This window comes from Aspergillus caelatus (genome assembly GCF_009193585.1).
Source record: "Aspergillus caelatus strain CBS 763.97 unplaced genomic scaffold BDV27scaffold_48, whole genome shotgun sequence".
Classification (NCBI taxonomy): Eukaryota; Fungi; Ascomycota; class Eurotiomycetes; order Eurotiales; family Aspergillaceae; genus Aspergillus; species Aspergillus caelatus.
Genome location: NW_022475311.1, coordinates 139,537 through 153,272, shown reverse-complemented (window position 1 = coordinate 153,272; position 13,736 = coordinate 139,537). Strand labels below are relative to the sequence as shown.

General features: G+C 50.0%; 6 protein-coding genes across 6 annotated transcripts; 3 read left to right on the top strand and 3 right to left on the bottom strand.

Moving 5' to 3' along the window:
• Positions 1-228: 228 nt before the first annotated feature.
• On the bottom strand, positions 229-2,269 carry BDV27DRAFT_125098 (uncharacterized protein). The gene has a single exon (XM_032066246.1). The coding sequence runs from the start codon at positions 1,637-1,639 to the stop codon at positions 353-355; it is 1,287 nt and encodes a 428-aa protein (XP_031929728.1). The 5' UTR covers positions 1,640-2,269; the 3' UTR covers positions 229-352.
• A 41-nt stretch (positions 2,270-2,310) lies between these two features.
• On the top strand, positions 2,311-4,080 carry BDV27DRAFT_88749 (uncharacterized protein). Its single transcript, XM_032077877.1, has one exon. It carries the CDS (start codon positions 2,383-2,385, stop codon positions 4,048-4,050), a length of 1,668 nt encoding a protein of 555 aa, XP_031929727.1. The 5' UTR covers positions 2,311-2,382; the 3' UTR covers positions 4,051-4,080.
• Positions 4,081-4,349: 269 nt separating this feature from the next.
• On the top strand, positions 4,350-6,525 carry BDV27DRAFT_88715 (MFS transporter). Its single transcript, XM_032077875.1, has one exon. It carries the CDS (start codon positions 4,435-4,437, stop codon positions 6,127-6,129), a length of 1,695 nt encoding a protein of 564 aa, XP_031929726.1. The 5' UTR covers positions 4,350-4,434; the 3' UTR covers positions 6,130-6,525.
• A 1,360-nt stretch (positions 6,526-7,885) lies between these two features.
• Positions 7,886-9,490, top strand: BDV27DRAFT_155784 (general substrate transporter; the record flags this gene model as incomplete). Its single annotated transcript, XM_032072205.1, has 2 exons — positions 7,886-9,132; positions 9,193-9,490. 2 exons carry the CDS (start codon positions 7,886-7,888, stop codon positions 9,488-9,490), a joined length of 1,545 nt encoding a protein of 514 aa, XP_031929725.1.
• Positions 9,491-9,948: 458 nt separating this feature from the next.
• BDV27DRAFT_143506 (HNH endonuclease signature motif containing protein) lies at positions 9,949-11,111 on the bottom strand (the record flags this gene model as incomplete). Its single annotated transcript, XM_032070107.1, has 4 exons — positions 9,949-10,054; positions 10,092-10,705; positions 10,840-11,048; positions 11,099-11,111. The coding sequence occupies 4 exons, from the start codon at positions 11,109-11,111 to the stop codon at positions 9,949-9,951; spliced, it is 942 nt and encodes a 313-aa protein (XP_031929724.1).
• A 448-nt stretch (positions 11,112-11,559) lies between these two features.
• BDV27DRAFT_170652 (mitochondrial carrier domain-containing protein) lies at positions 11,560-13,039 on the bottom strand (the record flags this gene model as incomplete). Its single annotated transcript, XM_032075370.1, has 5 exons — positions 11,560-12,582; positions 12,652-12,748; positions 12,802-12,820; positions 12,875-12,899; positions 12,967-13,039. The coding sequence occupies 5 exons, from the start codon at positions 13,037-13,039 to the stop codon at positions 11,906-11,908; spliced, it is 891 nt and encodes a 296-aa protein (XP_031929723.1). The 3' UTR covers positions 11,560-11,905.
• Positions 13,040-13,736: the final 697 nt, after the last annotated feature.

Sequence of the window (13,736 nt, the reverse complement as noted above, 5' to 3'; positions counted from 1 at the left end):
GAGGCTTATGTTCGGGATTGATTTAATCAGATTACCATGTTATAAGATATTGGTTGGATTGCGAATGTATAGTCAAGACGCTGATCGATACGATTTTCCGTGCAATTCGTGCTTTCTGGTTGCTGAGGGGGGGATCATGCCTAGAGGGATGGTGGGTGGGTTTGAAGGACTTAGATAGATAGGCGTTATTCATTTGGTCTAATGTTGCGAGTAATATAGGATCTGATGCTCTATTTGCTAAAACTCAAAATCACATTCTCTAACGTCTAAAGCATCTATTCTCTAGTAATCAAGGACTCATTAGCGCTACATACGAAACTAGTTGCCATTGGGAAAATTCACCGAGCCCCACTTAGTTTGCAGTGACCAGTGAAACATAGGTCTGCAGGTTGCTAGTGTGGTGCTCGCCCAGCCCTGGCTTATCGCCAATTTCCTTGCCGTGGGTGTGGAAGGCGCTGCTCACAGTGAAGCGTACGCCATTCCACTCCCGAACCACACCGTGCCGTCGCCGCGCGATGTCATTGATCAGAGGAACCACCTCCTCGGCAGCAGTCACAACATTGCTCACCTTGCCGGGGAAGATGTGGATCACGCCGTCTTTCTCAAAGGTCAAGCTGCTTCGGAATTCGGATGTGGTCTTTAACTTGGCCAGAACACTGCCCTTCCAGCCGCGGTAGTGGAACCGATCGAGGAATCCGGGCCAGAACCGGGTGATCTCCCGCTCACAGTGGGGCTTAATCTGAGCAGCGATAGCTTCCTCGTCAAGACTATCCAGAAGCGCTTGACCCTCCTCGTGACGATCGAATGATCCGAGGATGGTGTAGCTGCCGTGTGTTAAGATATACTTCTTCTGAAGGGGCTCGTTTGTGTCGATCGCCGGCATCACGCAGGGAAACCAGCCATCCATGACAATGAAAGAAAGGGGCTTTTCCTGCGGCTGCTGGTCTTCGTAAACAAGAGCGATACAGGTTTGATACGTGACGCCAATGTCGACGGGAAGAGCATCTGCGATATTCTGCGGCAGAAGGCTGGTATAACCGGTAGCGTTGATCACTACATCGAAGATGTACTGTCCATCCCCAGTTTGAATACGGTTGGTGTCCTCGGTGTGGATGATACGGTCGACTGTCGTATTGAGGTGCACGTAGATGCCTGCACGACCCAACTTGTCTTTGAATGCATTCCGGAGACGGTCGCCAATAGCGACGCTGGGTTCGTCTAGATTGTATGCGCTAATGAGGCCCTGGAAGCCATTTGCCTTCGGATCAACTGTAGTACACTCGGGAGACTCGTAGCAAACATCCCTGAATGCCTCATCTGAGACCTTCGATGGGTTTCCCAGGGCGTCTGCTTCGCCGTGTGCATATATCGCGGATTCATGGTAGACAACGAGTTCGGGATACGTCTCGCAAAACTTGACCAGGGCTTCACGGCAGCTGTCTCGAGTGGCTTTGGACCGAGGATAGTGTGGCCCCTTGTGCAGGCGGATACCAAAGTTTCCTGAGACACCTTGGAAGATATCAGGCTTCTGTTCGAACAAAGAAACTCGGTGGCCCTGTTTCTTGAGCTCTAGGGCAAGATGGCAGCCGTTCCATCCGCCACCGACGATACCGACCCTTAGCTGTGTCGTGACACGCATTATGAATAGGCAGGTAGTTATAGTCTAGAGATGATTATGTTCGGTTCAAGAGTCTTGAGAAGAATGGTTGTTGAAGTGTAGAGGAATAGCCCCCCAAGGATTCCCGTCGCTTTATATCCTTCCCTTCAGCAGGATAGCTTGAGTCACTCCTATGAGCATGTCAAGGATTCTCCTTCCCTGATTGTAACCCAACACACCCGGATAACGACACATGCACTCTGAAGCCAATCGCATCCAATGTGATACGAACGGATGAGGTGGAATGAGCGGCAAAGTCGGGATAGATGATTGTCGACGACTCTAGAAGATCGCAACATACTCACTGAGCTTTTAATGCATGTCAGCGATTGATAATGTCACATCCGCGGTGATGCATCCGCAACACAGTATCCAATGAGAGGGTCGGTGGACGGCACGAAAGGAAGCACGCTAGTCGGGATGTGCAGCCTTTGCAGTGGACAGTGCGCCCTGCAGAAAACAGAAAAATAGCATTCTGCAGGTATGGTATCATCGCTTAAGGATTCCAATCCCAGCAAATATCCGTCGGGGGATAACGGGATCCCGAATTAGGGTTATCCAGTTGCAGCGTTGGAGCCGCGCGTCGGAGTTAACATTTATCCCGACTGCCCGATACCTCGTACTTTTGCCCCCCGTCATTCCCACTCTCCCGAACCCCCCACTGATAACCCAACGTCGACTGCGATAGATTTCCTTCTTTCGCGATAACCCTGTAGTGCAACGTAATGTCGTTGAATACCGACGATTCCGGTCGGATAAGGACCCGGCAGCGCGCGAAAAGAGCGTGCGAAACGTGCAAACTGCGCAAGAGGAAATGTGACGGCCATGAGCCCTGCACTTACTGCTTGCGATACGAATATCAATGCACTTTCAAGCCTCATCCACGGAGAAAGCCTGCAGCTTCCAAATCTTCAGCAAGGCCCAGCGAGGAAGAAGACTCACCAAAGTTTTCCGACAGAGTTGATGCTAATCAAGAACACATGGAGGCCAACTCAGGCACCGCTTTCCCCCATCTCCTGGGGATGAGGTTGAATCCGCAGGGTGCCCCCAAGGTGTACGGGTTCAGCTGGAATCTAGGTCCACGAAATGAGCCTCTGGAGCCCTTCATCAATCTTACAGATCTGATTTCAAGAGAGGAAATGGAAGACTTGGCCAGCCATTATTTAAAGAAGATACATCCGGTATATGCGGTCCTGGACCCCGACACGTTAAGGCAAAAGATTGTTGCCAGATGGCATGATCCTGCAACTCCGGCCAGCTATGACCCCATTCTTTGCGGCGTCGCGGCATTAGGCTCCTTGTACTCAGGCCACCAGGAACACTCGAAAGAAGGGGCACTGGTGCAGTCTGCAAAGGAGATGCTTGAAACCACCCGGATCTCAAAGACCACCCTCCTGCATCATGCCACTGCCTGGATCTTACGGACCATATATCTCCGAAGCACCAACTGCCCCCATGCCTCGTGGATGGCCAGTTGTTCCACCATGCATATCATAGAGGCTATCGGAGCTCACCAGGATCCGGAACTGGTGTCTTTGGTTTATTCTGACACCGCAGACGTTAGTGTAAATGATGAGAGTCAAAGACGCCTATTCTGGGTAGCAACAGTGTTAAATTCATGGATCTCGTATGAATATGGTCGATCGCGCGTTATTCTACGGGGTGTCTCTTGCAAGCCACCTTTACCGCGAGCGGGCGACTTCACCACGGACCTCATCTCCATGTACCAGATCTCCGAACGATTGGATCCCGACCTGAACAATAAGCTTTCCGACCTAGAAGATGCACTCAGCCGTGTTGAGCGTCTCACGCTCTCCCATGATGCCCTGATACTATCCCAAAGTAATCTGGCACTCACAATCTATCGCCGTCTGCGAGTCGCTTCGTCCAATATATCGAATGACATTCTTACCCGTATCATCCGACTAGGCAATGACGGCCTTGAGGCCGCAGTACGTTTGGCGGAGGATCGCTGTCCTTGGTGGCATGTCGCCAACATACCATTTCAATTTCTCTGCATTCTGCTTGCTATTGACACTAGGGAATCACTGTCATATGTGGGTCCAGCACTGCGCTCATTCAGGGCCATCACCAGGCATTACAGCACGCCGACCCTACAAACCGCGCTGGAGACTATAGAATCATTGGTTCGCCTATCTCAGAACAAGAAAGAACGGGACTTGACTCTTCTCAGAGATAGCATGCAACAGGAAGACCCGGGGCTCACCGAACAAGGTTCAACAGCATCCCAAGCCTTCAACGACGCTTCTTGGCTGGGAGCGACCGGTGATCTGACCTTACCAGATAACTTTGACTGGGATTGGAACGTGTTCCTGGACACTCAGGTTCCGTTCTTCGACGAGGGTGAATCCAGTGGCCAGAGATATAGATAATGCAGAAAATTGAGGACTAATTACACGATCAGAAAGTGCTCGTATGCGTCTACTTATAGTATTAATCGATGAGCCTAGTACCTATTAATTCTGCGTCCATTATATCATAGACTGACGTACCTCTTGTAAGCTCTTTCTCGCCCTTTGGCGCCGAATAAGGATTTTCGAAGCCATTCAGCGGCTAAGTCGGGCATGACGGGAAAGTCGGTTAGGGCGGATTTCGGGTTGACGCAATGGAAGGAACACTAGAAATAAATACTCCGAAAAGAGCACATTTATTCTTGCCGAGGAGTAAAAACATTTGACAGATGTTGTTTTAGTTTAATATCTCTCTCCCAATTCCAATCTTTATTTTGTGGTGTGTGTCGTGAGCGCCCCGCAACGATGCAGTCCTTTCGCCAATACCGACGGATGCGCAGAGACCTGCAAGAAAGCATTAAGCTACACGGCCCGTATGCCGCTGCTGGCGATCGTCATGTACAGCCGACTGATGACATTTTGGAGGATGCCGATGATGCCAGACTGGAAAAGGGCATTCATTCAATGGACGGACACGGCCAATCACCATACTCCACGCCAGGGATCGTCCTCCACGACGGTCAAAGAGTGACTGTTCCTGGAGTCAACCTCCGCCGCGCCTCCGAAATATGTGAGCGTGTCAATACTAAAACATTATTCATTGTCGGTTTCGATGGCCCAGATGACGAACTCAATCCCAAAAACTGGTCCATAGGACGGAAGTGGGCGACATTGGGCATTGTCGGCACAACGGGTATGCTTGTTGGATGGGCTTCCTCCATCGACTCAACTGTGATTAAACAAGGGCAAGAGGCGTTCGGAGTCAGCGAAGTCGCCGAGTCTCTCGCAACTGCCCTGTTCCTGTTCGCATTCGGCTTCGGTTCTTTGGTAGCAGCACCTTTTTCTGAGACAGTTGGGCGGAATCCAGTCTACATAGCGACGCTGTCCATTCTTATGATCTTTACCATGGCTTCAGGTCTGGCTCCAAATTTTGGAGCTCAGCTTGCCTTCCGCTTCCTAGCCGGATTATTCGGATGTACACCGATGACTACCTTTGGTGGCAGCATGGCGGATATCTTTGACCCCATGGACCGCACATACGCCTTTCCAGTTTGCTGCACGCTGTCATTCCTGGGGCCATTTCTAGCTCCAATGGTTGGAGCATTCATCGGCCAAAGCACACACATCAGCTGGCGCTGGACGGAATGGGCCACGTTGATCATGGCTGCATTAGTGACCGGCGCGATCTTCCTGTTTGTTCCAGAAACATATGGTCCCGTACTATTGCAGTGGAAGGCTAAGCAGCTGCGTGAGATTACCGGTGACCAGCGATTCATGGCGGAGATTGAGCTTCGCCAAACCTCACTCGTGACTAGGTTGATGCACAGCTGCTCCCGTCCCTTCCATCTATTCTTTCGGGAGATCATGGTAGCACTTTTTACCATGTATCTGGTCGTGGTCTACATCGTCCTATTCGGGTTCCTGACAGGCTATGAGTTCATCTTTGGTCGGACATATGGGTTTACTCAAGGGTCTGTGGGTCTGACATTCATCGGCATGAATGTAGGATTCTTGATCGCCTTCGCCATGGTGCCACATATCTACTTCTCATACAAAAAGCGGCTCCTGAATGCGATTGAAAATGGACACAATGGGTTACCTCCGGAAGAGCGGCTTTGGTTCGCTATGTATGGAGCACCCTGGCTACCAATCTCTCTTTTCTGGATGGGCTGGACCAGCTATCCGTCTATCTCATACTGGTCACCGCTAATCGCGTCTGTGGCTTTCGGGTTCTCTGTCCAAGGAATCTTTATCTCCACATATCAGTACCTCATCGACACATATGAGCTCTTCGCAGCCAGCGCCTTGGTAAGTGCAACTTTCTTCCGTTATATCGCTGCTGGCGCGATGGTCATCGTGTCGATTCCGATGTACGGAAATTTGGGCGTACATTGGTCACTCACATTGCTGGGATGTATCTCGGTCCTGATGACGCCTGTGCCGTATATTTTCTATAAGTACGGACACGTCATTCGGCAGCGGAATAAAAAGACGCCTTGAGGAGGGTATCGGAGCTGTGTCGTTCAACTGTTGGAATGTGGATGGTGTGAAGCAGTGGCAAGTTAATGTCAATATCAGTGTCGATGGAATGGGGGCGGGAAAAGTTAGTAGATGCAATTAATTGGATTCACCGAAGAGCCCATCGTGGTAGTTCACCGTTAACGTGAAACATGCGACTGCGTCCCTGGTCGGTAGAGGTGCCCTGGTGAAGCTTCATCTGCCGAAAGGAGCTTGACACATTTTGGTATAGTTGGATCAGCGACTGCTGTATCCGATAGTGATAGTCGAAGGAGGTTATGAAGTCAGGAAAATGAGGGTAACAAACGTCATAGTAGGACCAGCTACTGCTGTATCCGATGGCGGATGTTAAGAGAGGGCAAGAATGAAGACACAAAAGGCTAGAGGAACACGGTGGGATCGGCTTCTGCTGTTTCCCTTTAGTGAACCTCTAGAGTCCAGAACAACACTATGTGAGAGCTATAAGGCTAGTTTAGATACAAAGAGGTGTTGTGGGTCATATGACCGTTAGGCGACCAATCAGGTGGCTGGCACTTTACTGAGAGCCACTGGCAGGACGTAGTAGAGGGAGGGCCGTACCAGTAATTTGAGGCAACGATGGCTGGTAACCAGCCACGTGCCGGTCAGACAAACGATGTAAAAGCCTCCATGTTGTCCAGCATCGTGACATCCCAGATTTGTCTTTTAACTCATCATGTAAGAGAAGTGTGTATGTGTTTCCATCCCGGATAAATATCCGTGCCGCTACTGACTATCCAGCTTTCAGCACCCTCTTCACACAGTAATAATCAATATGTACAATTCATTTACGCAACCATGGTTGGTTTCACACATCCAATGATTGGCTCGGTCCGCTTGCGTCGGCCAAAATCCGCTTCTCAACCGCTCGGTGAGATTCCGAGGACGGCAGACCTTCATCCATTGTTTGAACTGAGCTACCCCGGTGGCCAGGTTTGGTGAGTGGAGCCCGTGGGGTTGTCGCATGCGGAGAATCGCAAAGTCCCCGGGATCGGGCCACGCACTCCGTAGTGACAACAGACTGGCAGCTGAATCTTAGTTCAATCTATATACTGGTGTTCTTCCTTCTCCGCATGATAATTGAATTACCCGATAATCGGATAGTACCAAGGCCGGCCCCGTTGGGTATCGGCTCAGCGCGTCATCCCTCACGGTGATACATCGGCCTGTCACCACGCGCTCGGTTTCGGTTACGTTTAATGCCTCATAGACCAGAGCGTATGGATGTCATCCTTGGGTCATGGCGCCCATAGCAAGCCAATCGCGCATTAGCAATGCTAAGCATATGTCGGCTCTCCACTTCAGTGGGTTTTGGCCCCGGGGTTCCGACATGGTTATTGGAGGGTTCGAAGACAAGCACGACAAGCATTCCATACTTTCCCTGCCAAGTCCCATTTTTCTAAAGTCCAGTGATTAGGGCCTGCTACCCCTGCGGGTCTCGCAGGATCCTGTGCGGGTTATTCCAGCAGTACTGGGCTACAGAAGGTCCGGTGCGAGAGGGCCGAATGCCCCTCCACTTCCTCAGGATTATTGGTGCCATTCTTGCCTCGGTTGTTATGGCGCTCTGGCTCCATGAAGGTCATAGAAAACTGAGGAACGTTCCTAATTTCCGGGCCTCATATTTCATTTCCTCTTCACCTCATAATAGTTCCCTGCTCTCGCACACAGCGGACTCAAACTATTGACTGCAACTTGCCTGAGGCAGGAATAACAAGTCATGATGCAGGGCGAGACACTTCGTTTTGCCCAGATCTTCTTGATCGTGTGCCCATCCTTCATTCTCTTCGGTTACAATCAATCCGGCGTTGGAGGCTTGACAGACTTCCCGTCGTGGGTGAGGCAGTTCCCTGAGATTGACACAGTCAATACCACAGGTGCTCAGAAATCCCACAATGCTACAGTGCAAGGCGCTGTGGTTGCTTCTTACACCCTTGGTGCCCTCTTCGGGTCCCTGATCTGTACGTGGGTTGGCGACATCCTCGGTCGGCGTCGAACGATCTTTGCTGGGGCATGTATTGCCCTGATAGGCCAGGCATTAGAATGCTCGGCTTATGCTCTCTCACAATTCACAGTTGGTCGGGTAATCCTCGGGTGGGGCGTGGGTATGCTGAGCGCTACAGTGCCGGTCTGGCAGTCAGAGTGCTCACCGGCGGATAAGAGAGGGAGAAATGTCGTATTAACAGGCATGTTTATTGCCTTTGGGTTTGCCCTGACACAGTGGATCAACTTTGGGTTCTATCATATGCAGGAACGATCCGCGTCTTGGCGGGGATCGCTGGCAATCCCAGCACTCTTCTCTTCGACTATCATGGGTAGCATCTTCCTCCTGCCAGAATCTCCTCGCTGGCTTGTTCTCAAAAATAGATCGGATGCGGCACAGCAGACCCTTGCTTGTTTGAGACAGAGGGATGTGTTATCGCCCGAGATTATGCACGAATTACGGGGAATTGAGATCTCGCTGGAGGAATCATCAAGTGGTAATATGGGACTCAGCGATATTTTTACAATGGGGGAGGAGAAGCTCTTTTACAGATTCATTCTCTGTATTCTCCTGCAATTCTTCCAGCAGATGACAGGCGGTACTTTGATTTCTGTCTACATCCCGATTATCTTTGAAGATAATCTACACCTGGGCTCCAGTTTAGCAAAGGTTCTTGCCGCATGCGCTTTGACGTGGAAATTCCTCTGCTGCTTTGTCGGCTTCTATGTTGTGGACCGGCTTGGACGCCGGGCTGCCTTTATGATTAGTGGTGGTGGTATGTCCATGTGCATGCTGGCGCTGACAGTATCCAACTCATTCTCAAACAACCATACTGCGTCTATTATCTCGGCTCTGTTTATCTTCGTGTACAATTTCTTCCTTCCCGTGGGATTTTTAGGAGCGAACTTCGTTTACCCGGCGGAGGTTGCCCCGGTTCGTCTGCGAGTCGCCATGCATTCATTTTCAATAGCGAATCAGTGGTTATGGTAAGCATCAGTTCCCTATTACTGGGAGTGTGAAAATACTAATCTGGTTTACCGGACTAGGATGTTCGTCGTCGCCATGATTACTCCTACCGCGATCGCCGACATTGGCTACCGCTACTACATCGTATTCACCGTCATTGGTGGTCTAATCCCGCCTGTAGTTTACCTCTTCTACCCGGAGACAATGAATCGATCCCTTGAAGAAGTTAACCAGATCTTCCACGACGCGCCCTCTATCATGTCCGCCGTGAAGATGTCCAGAACCCTTCCAATTGGTGATAGCATCATTGGAGAGATTGAAGGAAAGAAAATGGCTGAAGAGATTGAAGGAAAGAAAATGGCTGAAGAGATTGAATGAGACATGCCAAGCGTTCTCGTGGAGATGCATCAGGGTACTACAAGAGAACTCGGGCATCTAGCACAGAAGAGGTGTGGTAGGGGTGGTAGCTGTGGACGAGATGATGATGTATTGTTATAGCAATCTCCCCTCAACTGAAAAAGCAATAATATCAGGAAAAATAAGCAAATGAACACGAAGCAAATGAACACAAATGAAGCACCGAAATCCATATCTTGTAATCAAATGATTGCAAGTGAAACGCCGAAACCTCTAACGGATATTGGTGTTGCGGAAACCCAGCACGAAAGGTGATCTTTCTTCGTCCGCCTGCTCCTCCTGACCCATCTGCTCCCCGCCAACCTTTTGTTCAACATCTTTGGGTGTCGGCAGTCTGGACCTTGGACGATTTTCGCGGACTGGGAGATTTTCGTCGGTGCGAGTATTTCTACTACCCCTAACTCTGGGGGCTTCCACAGCTATTTCTTCCTAAGCTTCATCCTCGGTGTCTCGCCCTTCTTCTTCTTCTTCTTCTTCTTCTTCTTCTTCTTCTTCCATTTCGTCGTCGGTATCCTCCTCAGTGTCCTGTTGTTCTAGCTCGGACGTGATAAGCCGAAAATACTTATCTGATTCGGACTCGAGATCTTCATCGGTCGCGTCGGCAGCACCGCTTAGGGCAAGGACCCGGTGGAGGACCCACTGCATGTTTAACAGCTCCATGGATGGAAGGGACTGGTTGATTGGGTCATTGGTTTCGAAGGTGAGAATGTCCCCAGAGCAGAGTTTCGCATCTGTGGAAATGTTAAACAGCTTCGCACTGTGTCGACCACCCACTGTGCTGGAGGAGGGATTGCCAGGGAAAGGACCGGGAGTGTCGATTGCTCGCATCTTACGAGAGTATGAATTTCTCGGCAGCCAATAAAATCGCACTGTAAGAACCTTCTGATCCTCGCTTAACGACAGTGGTTTCAACGCAAACCGGGCCTTTTCCCACAACTTGTGGGCAACGTTGACCATACACATCATATTAGAACAGGTCTCTGTCCCATCTGGACCTAAGACCTGTTTCTCCCAGGCTTCAACCCTGTCTGAGGTCCAGAAAAGGCCTAGAATATTCCAGAAGTCTTCAAGGTCCTTTTTCCCTTTCTGGCCGAGGCTGTATGGGTATATATGCGCAATTTCAAGCGGCTCAAGGAACCCGGTAAGAACACAGGTAGTGTTATCCCGTTCCTTGCACTTTATTGGGTTAGTGAGAAATTGACTCAGTTGTGTCGTAAGTAAATTGAACTTACAAGTTTCTTTGCGGCTGCCTTTCGGCCAGTCGACTTCGTCGGTGACAAAGATGTAGATTTTCGTTTTTTAGGTCTTGCTGTCGTAGAGGAGGTTGTCGCCGAGGAACGTCCAGCTTCTTGCGTGGCGATCCGTCTAGGGACTGTAGAAGACACTCTTGAACCAGAAGCATACCGGCGCTTTTTGGTCGGAGTTTCTTCGATCTCTTCGTCTTCTGAGTCCTGAAAGGGTTCCTCCAAGTCGTCGTCAAACTGTGCAGCATCCCGTTGGTTTCTGGACCGAACCGCCCCTGATGCTGTGTTAGCTAGTACCTCTTCTATGGTTAATCAAGTCACTTACAGGCCTTCACCATGTCAACAATCGTCATACTAGTGAGACTGGCTTTCGTAGTCCTGCAAAAGAGTCTATCTTCACATTGTTTGGTGAGGCTCCTTATGTTCGAGAGATCTGCAAACCACAGGCAAGCCCATGCAGCTGAATTAATGAGAGGCTCTCCAATAATATGTAACAGCTGCATGATCAGCTCGTGACGCTGTGGGTCGAGAAGTTCGTCTGCGGGGCCCATGGTAGCCATTTGAGCCTAGTCGGAGGTAAGAGGGACGGGTTGTTGGGTGGGCGTTGACATTCACGAGAACTGAAGTGGCGTCAGCTTCTGCTGTGTGCCACGCGGGAGTTGTAATGAGAAAATCGGCACAAGCTATTGCTATGTACCACGACGGGCATTTAAATAGAAAGGCGGCAAATGGTCAAGCTACAACAGATGGAGGTCCTGGGGAGAGGGTTGAATTAAGATAGTAAAGTAGCGGATTATTAGAAGAAGTTCTCTAGGCAACAAGCGTCATGGAGGATGATGTATGTGCTATTCATAGCCACGTGCCTTGGGCGCAACCAGATCAAGCCAACCGCAAGGCAACTTGTTATTCCAGCCCCCTTTGCCTAAGGCGTCCATCCCCTGCTCTTCTTTTAGTTTCTTTTTAACTTTACTGTAAATACTATTTTCTATAAACACTTAGGCCCCGAGCCCACATTTATACTCCTTGTATGTATATACTCAATGTGAGGCATGCTGTTGTGTTATAGATTCAACCATCTCCTTGGCCCTGAATTTATTAGCGAGAGGCATTCTCCTCTTCATGTACATTGGACTTACACGTCTCCAAGCGCTACCATGCACACGGTCTGCCAGACTCCTAGTCCGATGCGTGGCGTGACTCCGCGGTATAGACCCCGTATCCCACTTTGCGCATAGATATACCGGAACGTGCTCCCAATACTGAGCTTGGTGGGGCGATTGGGATCAGCCTTTAGGCTCTGCATCTCTACCCGAATCACCTCGATGGGCTGGTTCCAGCTAGCCAGAGCACCTCCAACGCCGGAGGCCAATATCTTCTCAACAACGCCGAGTCGTTCCTCACGCCCTTTGTTTGTGGCTCTGCGGATCGCGTCTTCAACCAGTCGTGAGAAGCCGAACCGAGACCCCCAATTGGTGACCTGCCGAATTGCTACGGCATTGACTCCTTTGTTAATTTCTCGCAATCCCTCCGTCCGAAACATCGTGACAAATGTCTCCAGGGCACCCGGTGGTTTCAGCCCCGCTGCCGCTTGCTTCTGGCGAGTAATCTCCGCTGTCTTCATACAGGTACAGAACCCGACCGTTGCGTATGCCTGAGCCGCACCACCGACCATGCCTCCTGCAATGCCGGACAGAAACTCGGAGGCCCCGGCTGTCCGCGAATGATACTCGACTTCGGAGGCTACAAAGAGCAGAACCGCGCCTTTCGTGGACGCTTCAATCCAGGCCCACGGGATCAAACCTTGGTAATCTGCTCATATTATCGGCGGGGGTCAGTGGTATGAACGTTCGTGTATCGTCATCGGTGTAGGCGACGTACAACCGGCAATTCCTCCCCGCGACCAGACGCGCCTGAGGGCTGTGATAAATGAATCCGATCTATTAGCTGCCATTGTGGTCTTGATGACTTCCAGCGGCTAGTTCTCGTTAGGCACACATCGCGTCAATAAGGGAACTGACATAAACCGACCTGTCCGAGTGTGGTGACTCTATTAATATAATCAATACATAATCAACAAACTGCAGAATAGGTAAAAACGTACTCGAACATATTCAAGCTAGCACCAACTAGATTGCAGGGTTAGTTAGACAATGCGGCAACAGGCGACAAGTATCTTGGGGCTGGGTCAATTACGCAAAAGATTACTCGCTCCAACATCCCTTTTCTTGATCCTGCCATCAGGCGCTGACTGGTGGAGAGGAGACATTTTTGTTGAACCGATGAAGCACCGCAGTACGAATGACAATTGAGAAAGTACAAGGTTGTTTCATTCTCTAGGCATTGAATAACATGTTCCTATATGTGTTCCTCATCTATAGAACACTAAGCCGATACTACTTCCCCATTCCTCCGATTTTCGGAGCGGTTGCGACCCCCAATCTCTTTTCCACACAGAGCTTGCGCTTCTAGATGTTCTTGACAAGAAATTAGTGCTATAACTTATATCCACTACGAAATGTACTCCCCGACAATCGGACGTTGGTGTTGGGGAGATCTCCAATCACATTGTCCAGAATTACCGATATATATTTCAATGAAGCGGAATATCTGCATGGGTAACCCAACGAGGGACCACTACAACGCGTAGCGTATTAATGGAGCCGATGTGATAGGGAGCATTGATGTTCATTGGATGATTCTAATAAAAGAAGAAAAGACAACAAATTAATTCCCCGCATGCCAATGGGTCCCGTGGCCTCGGAAGATAGGTATGTGGGTGGCCACTTTGGGACCTCTAAAAAACGTGACACCAAAAAGGTACGAGGTAAATCCTTACCATTTCTGATCTTGAGCTACGTCGCTAAAATGTCACTAACCCTAGATATAGCACAGTACGTGCAGATACGTGCAGATACGTGCAGATATATCGTCATAGGGGCTTAGACTTTCCAGTGGCGGCATTA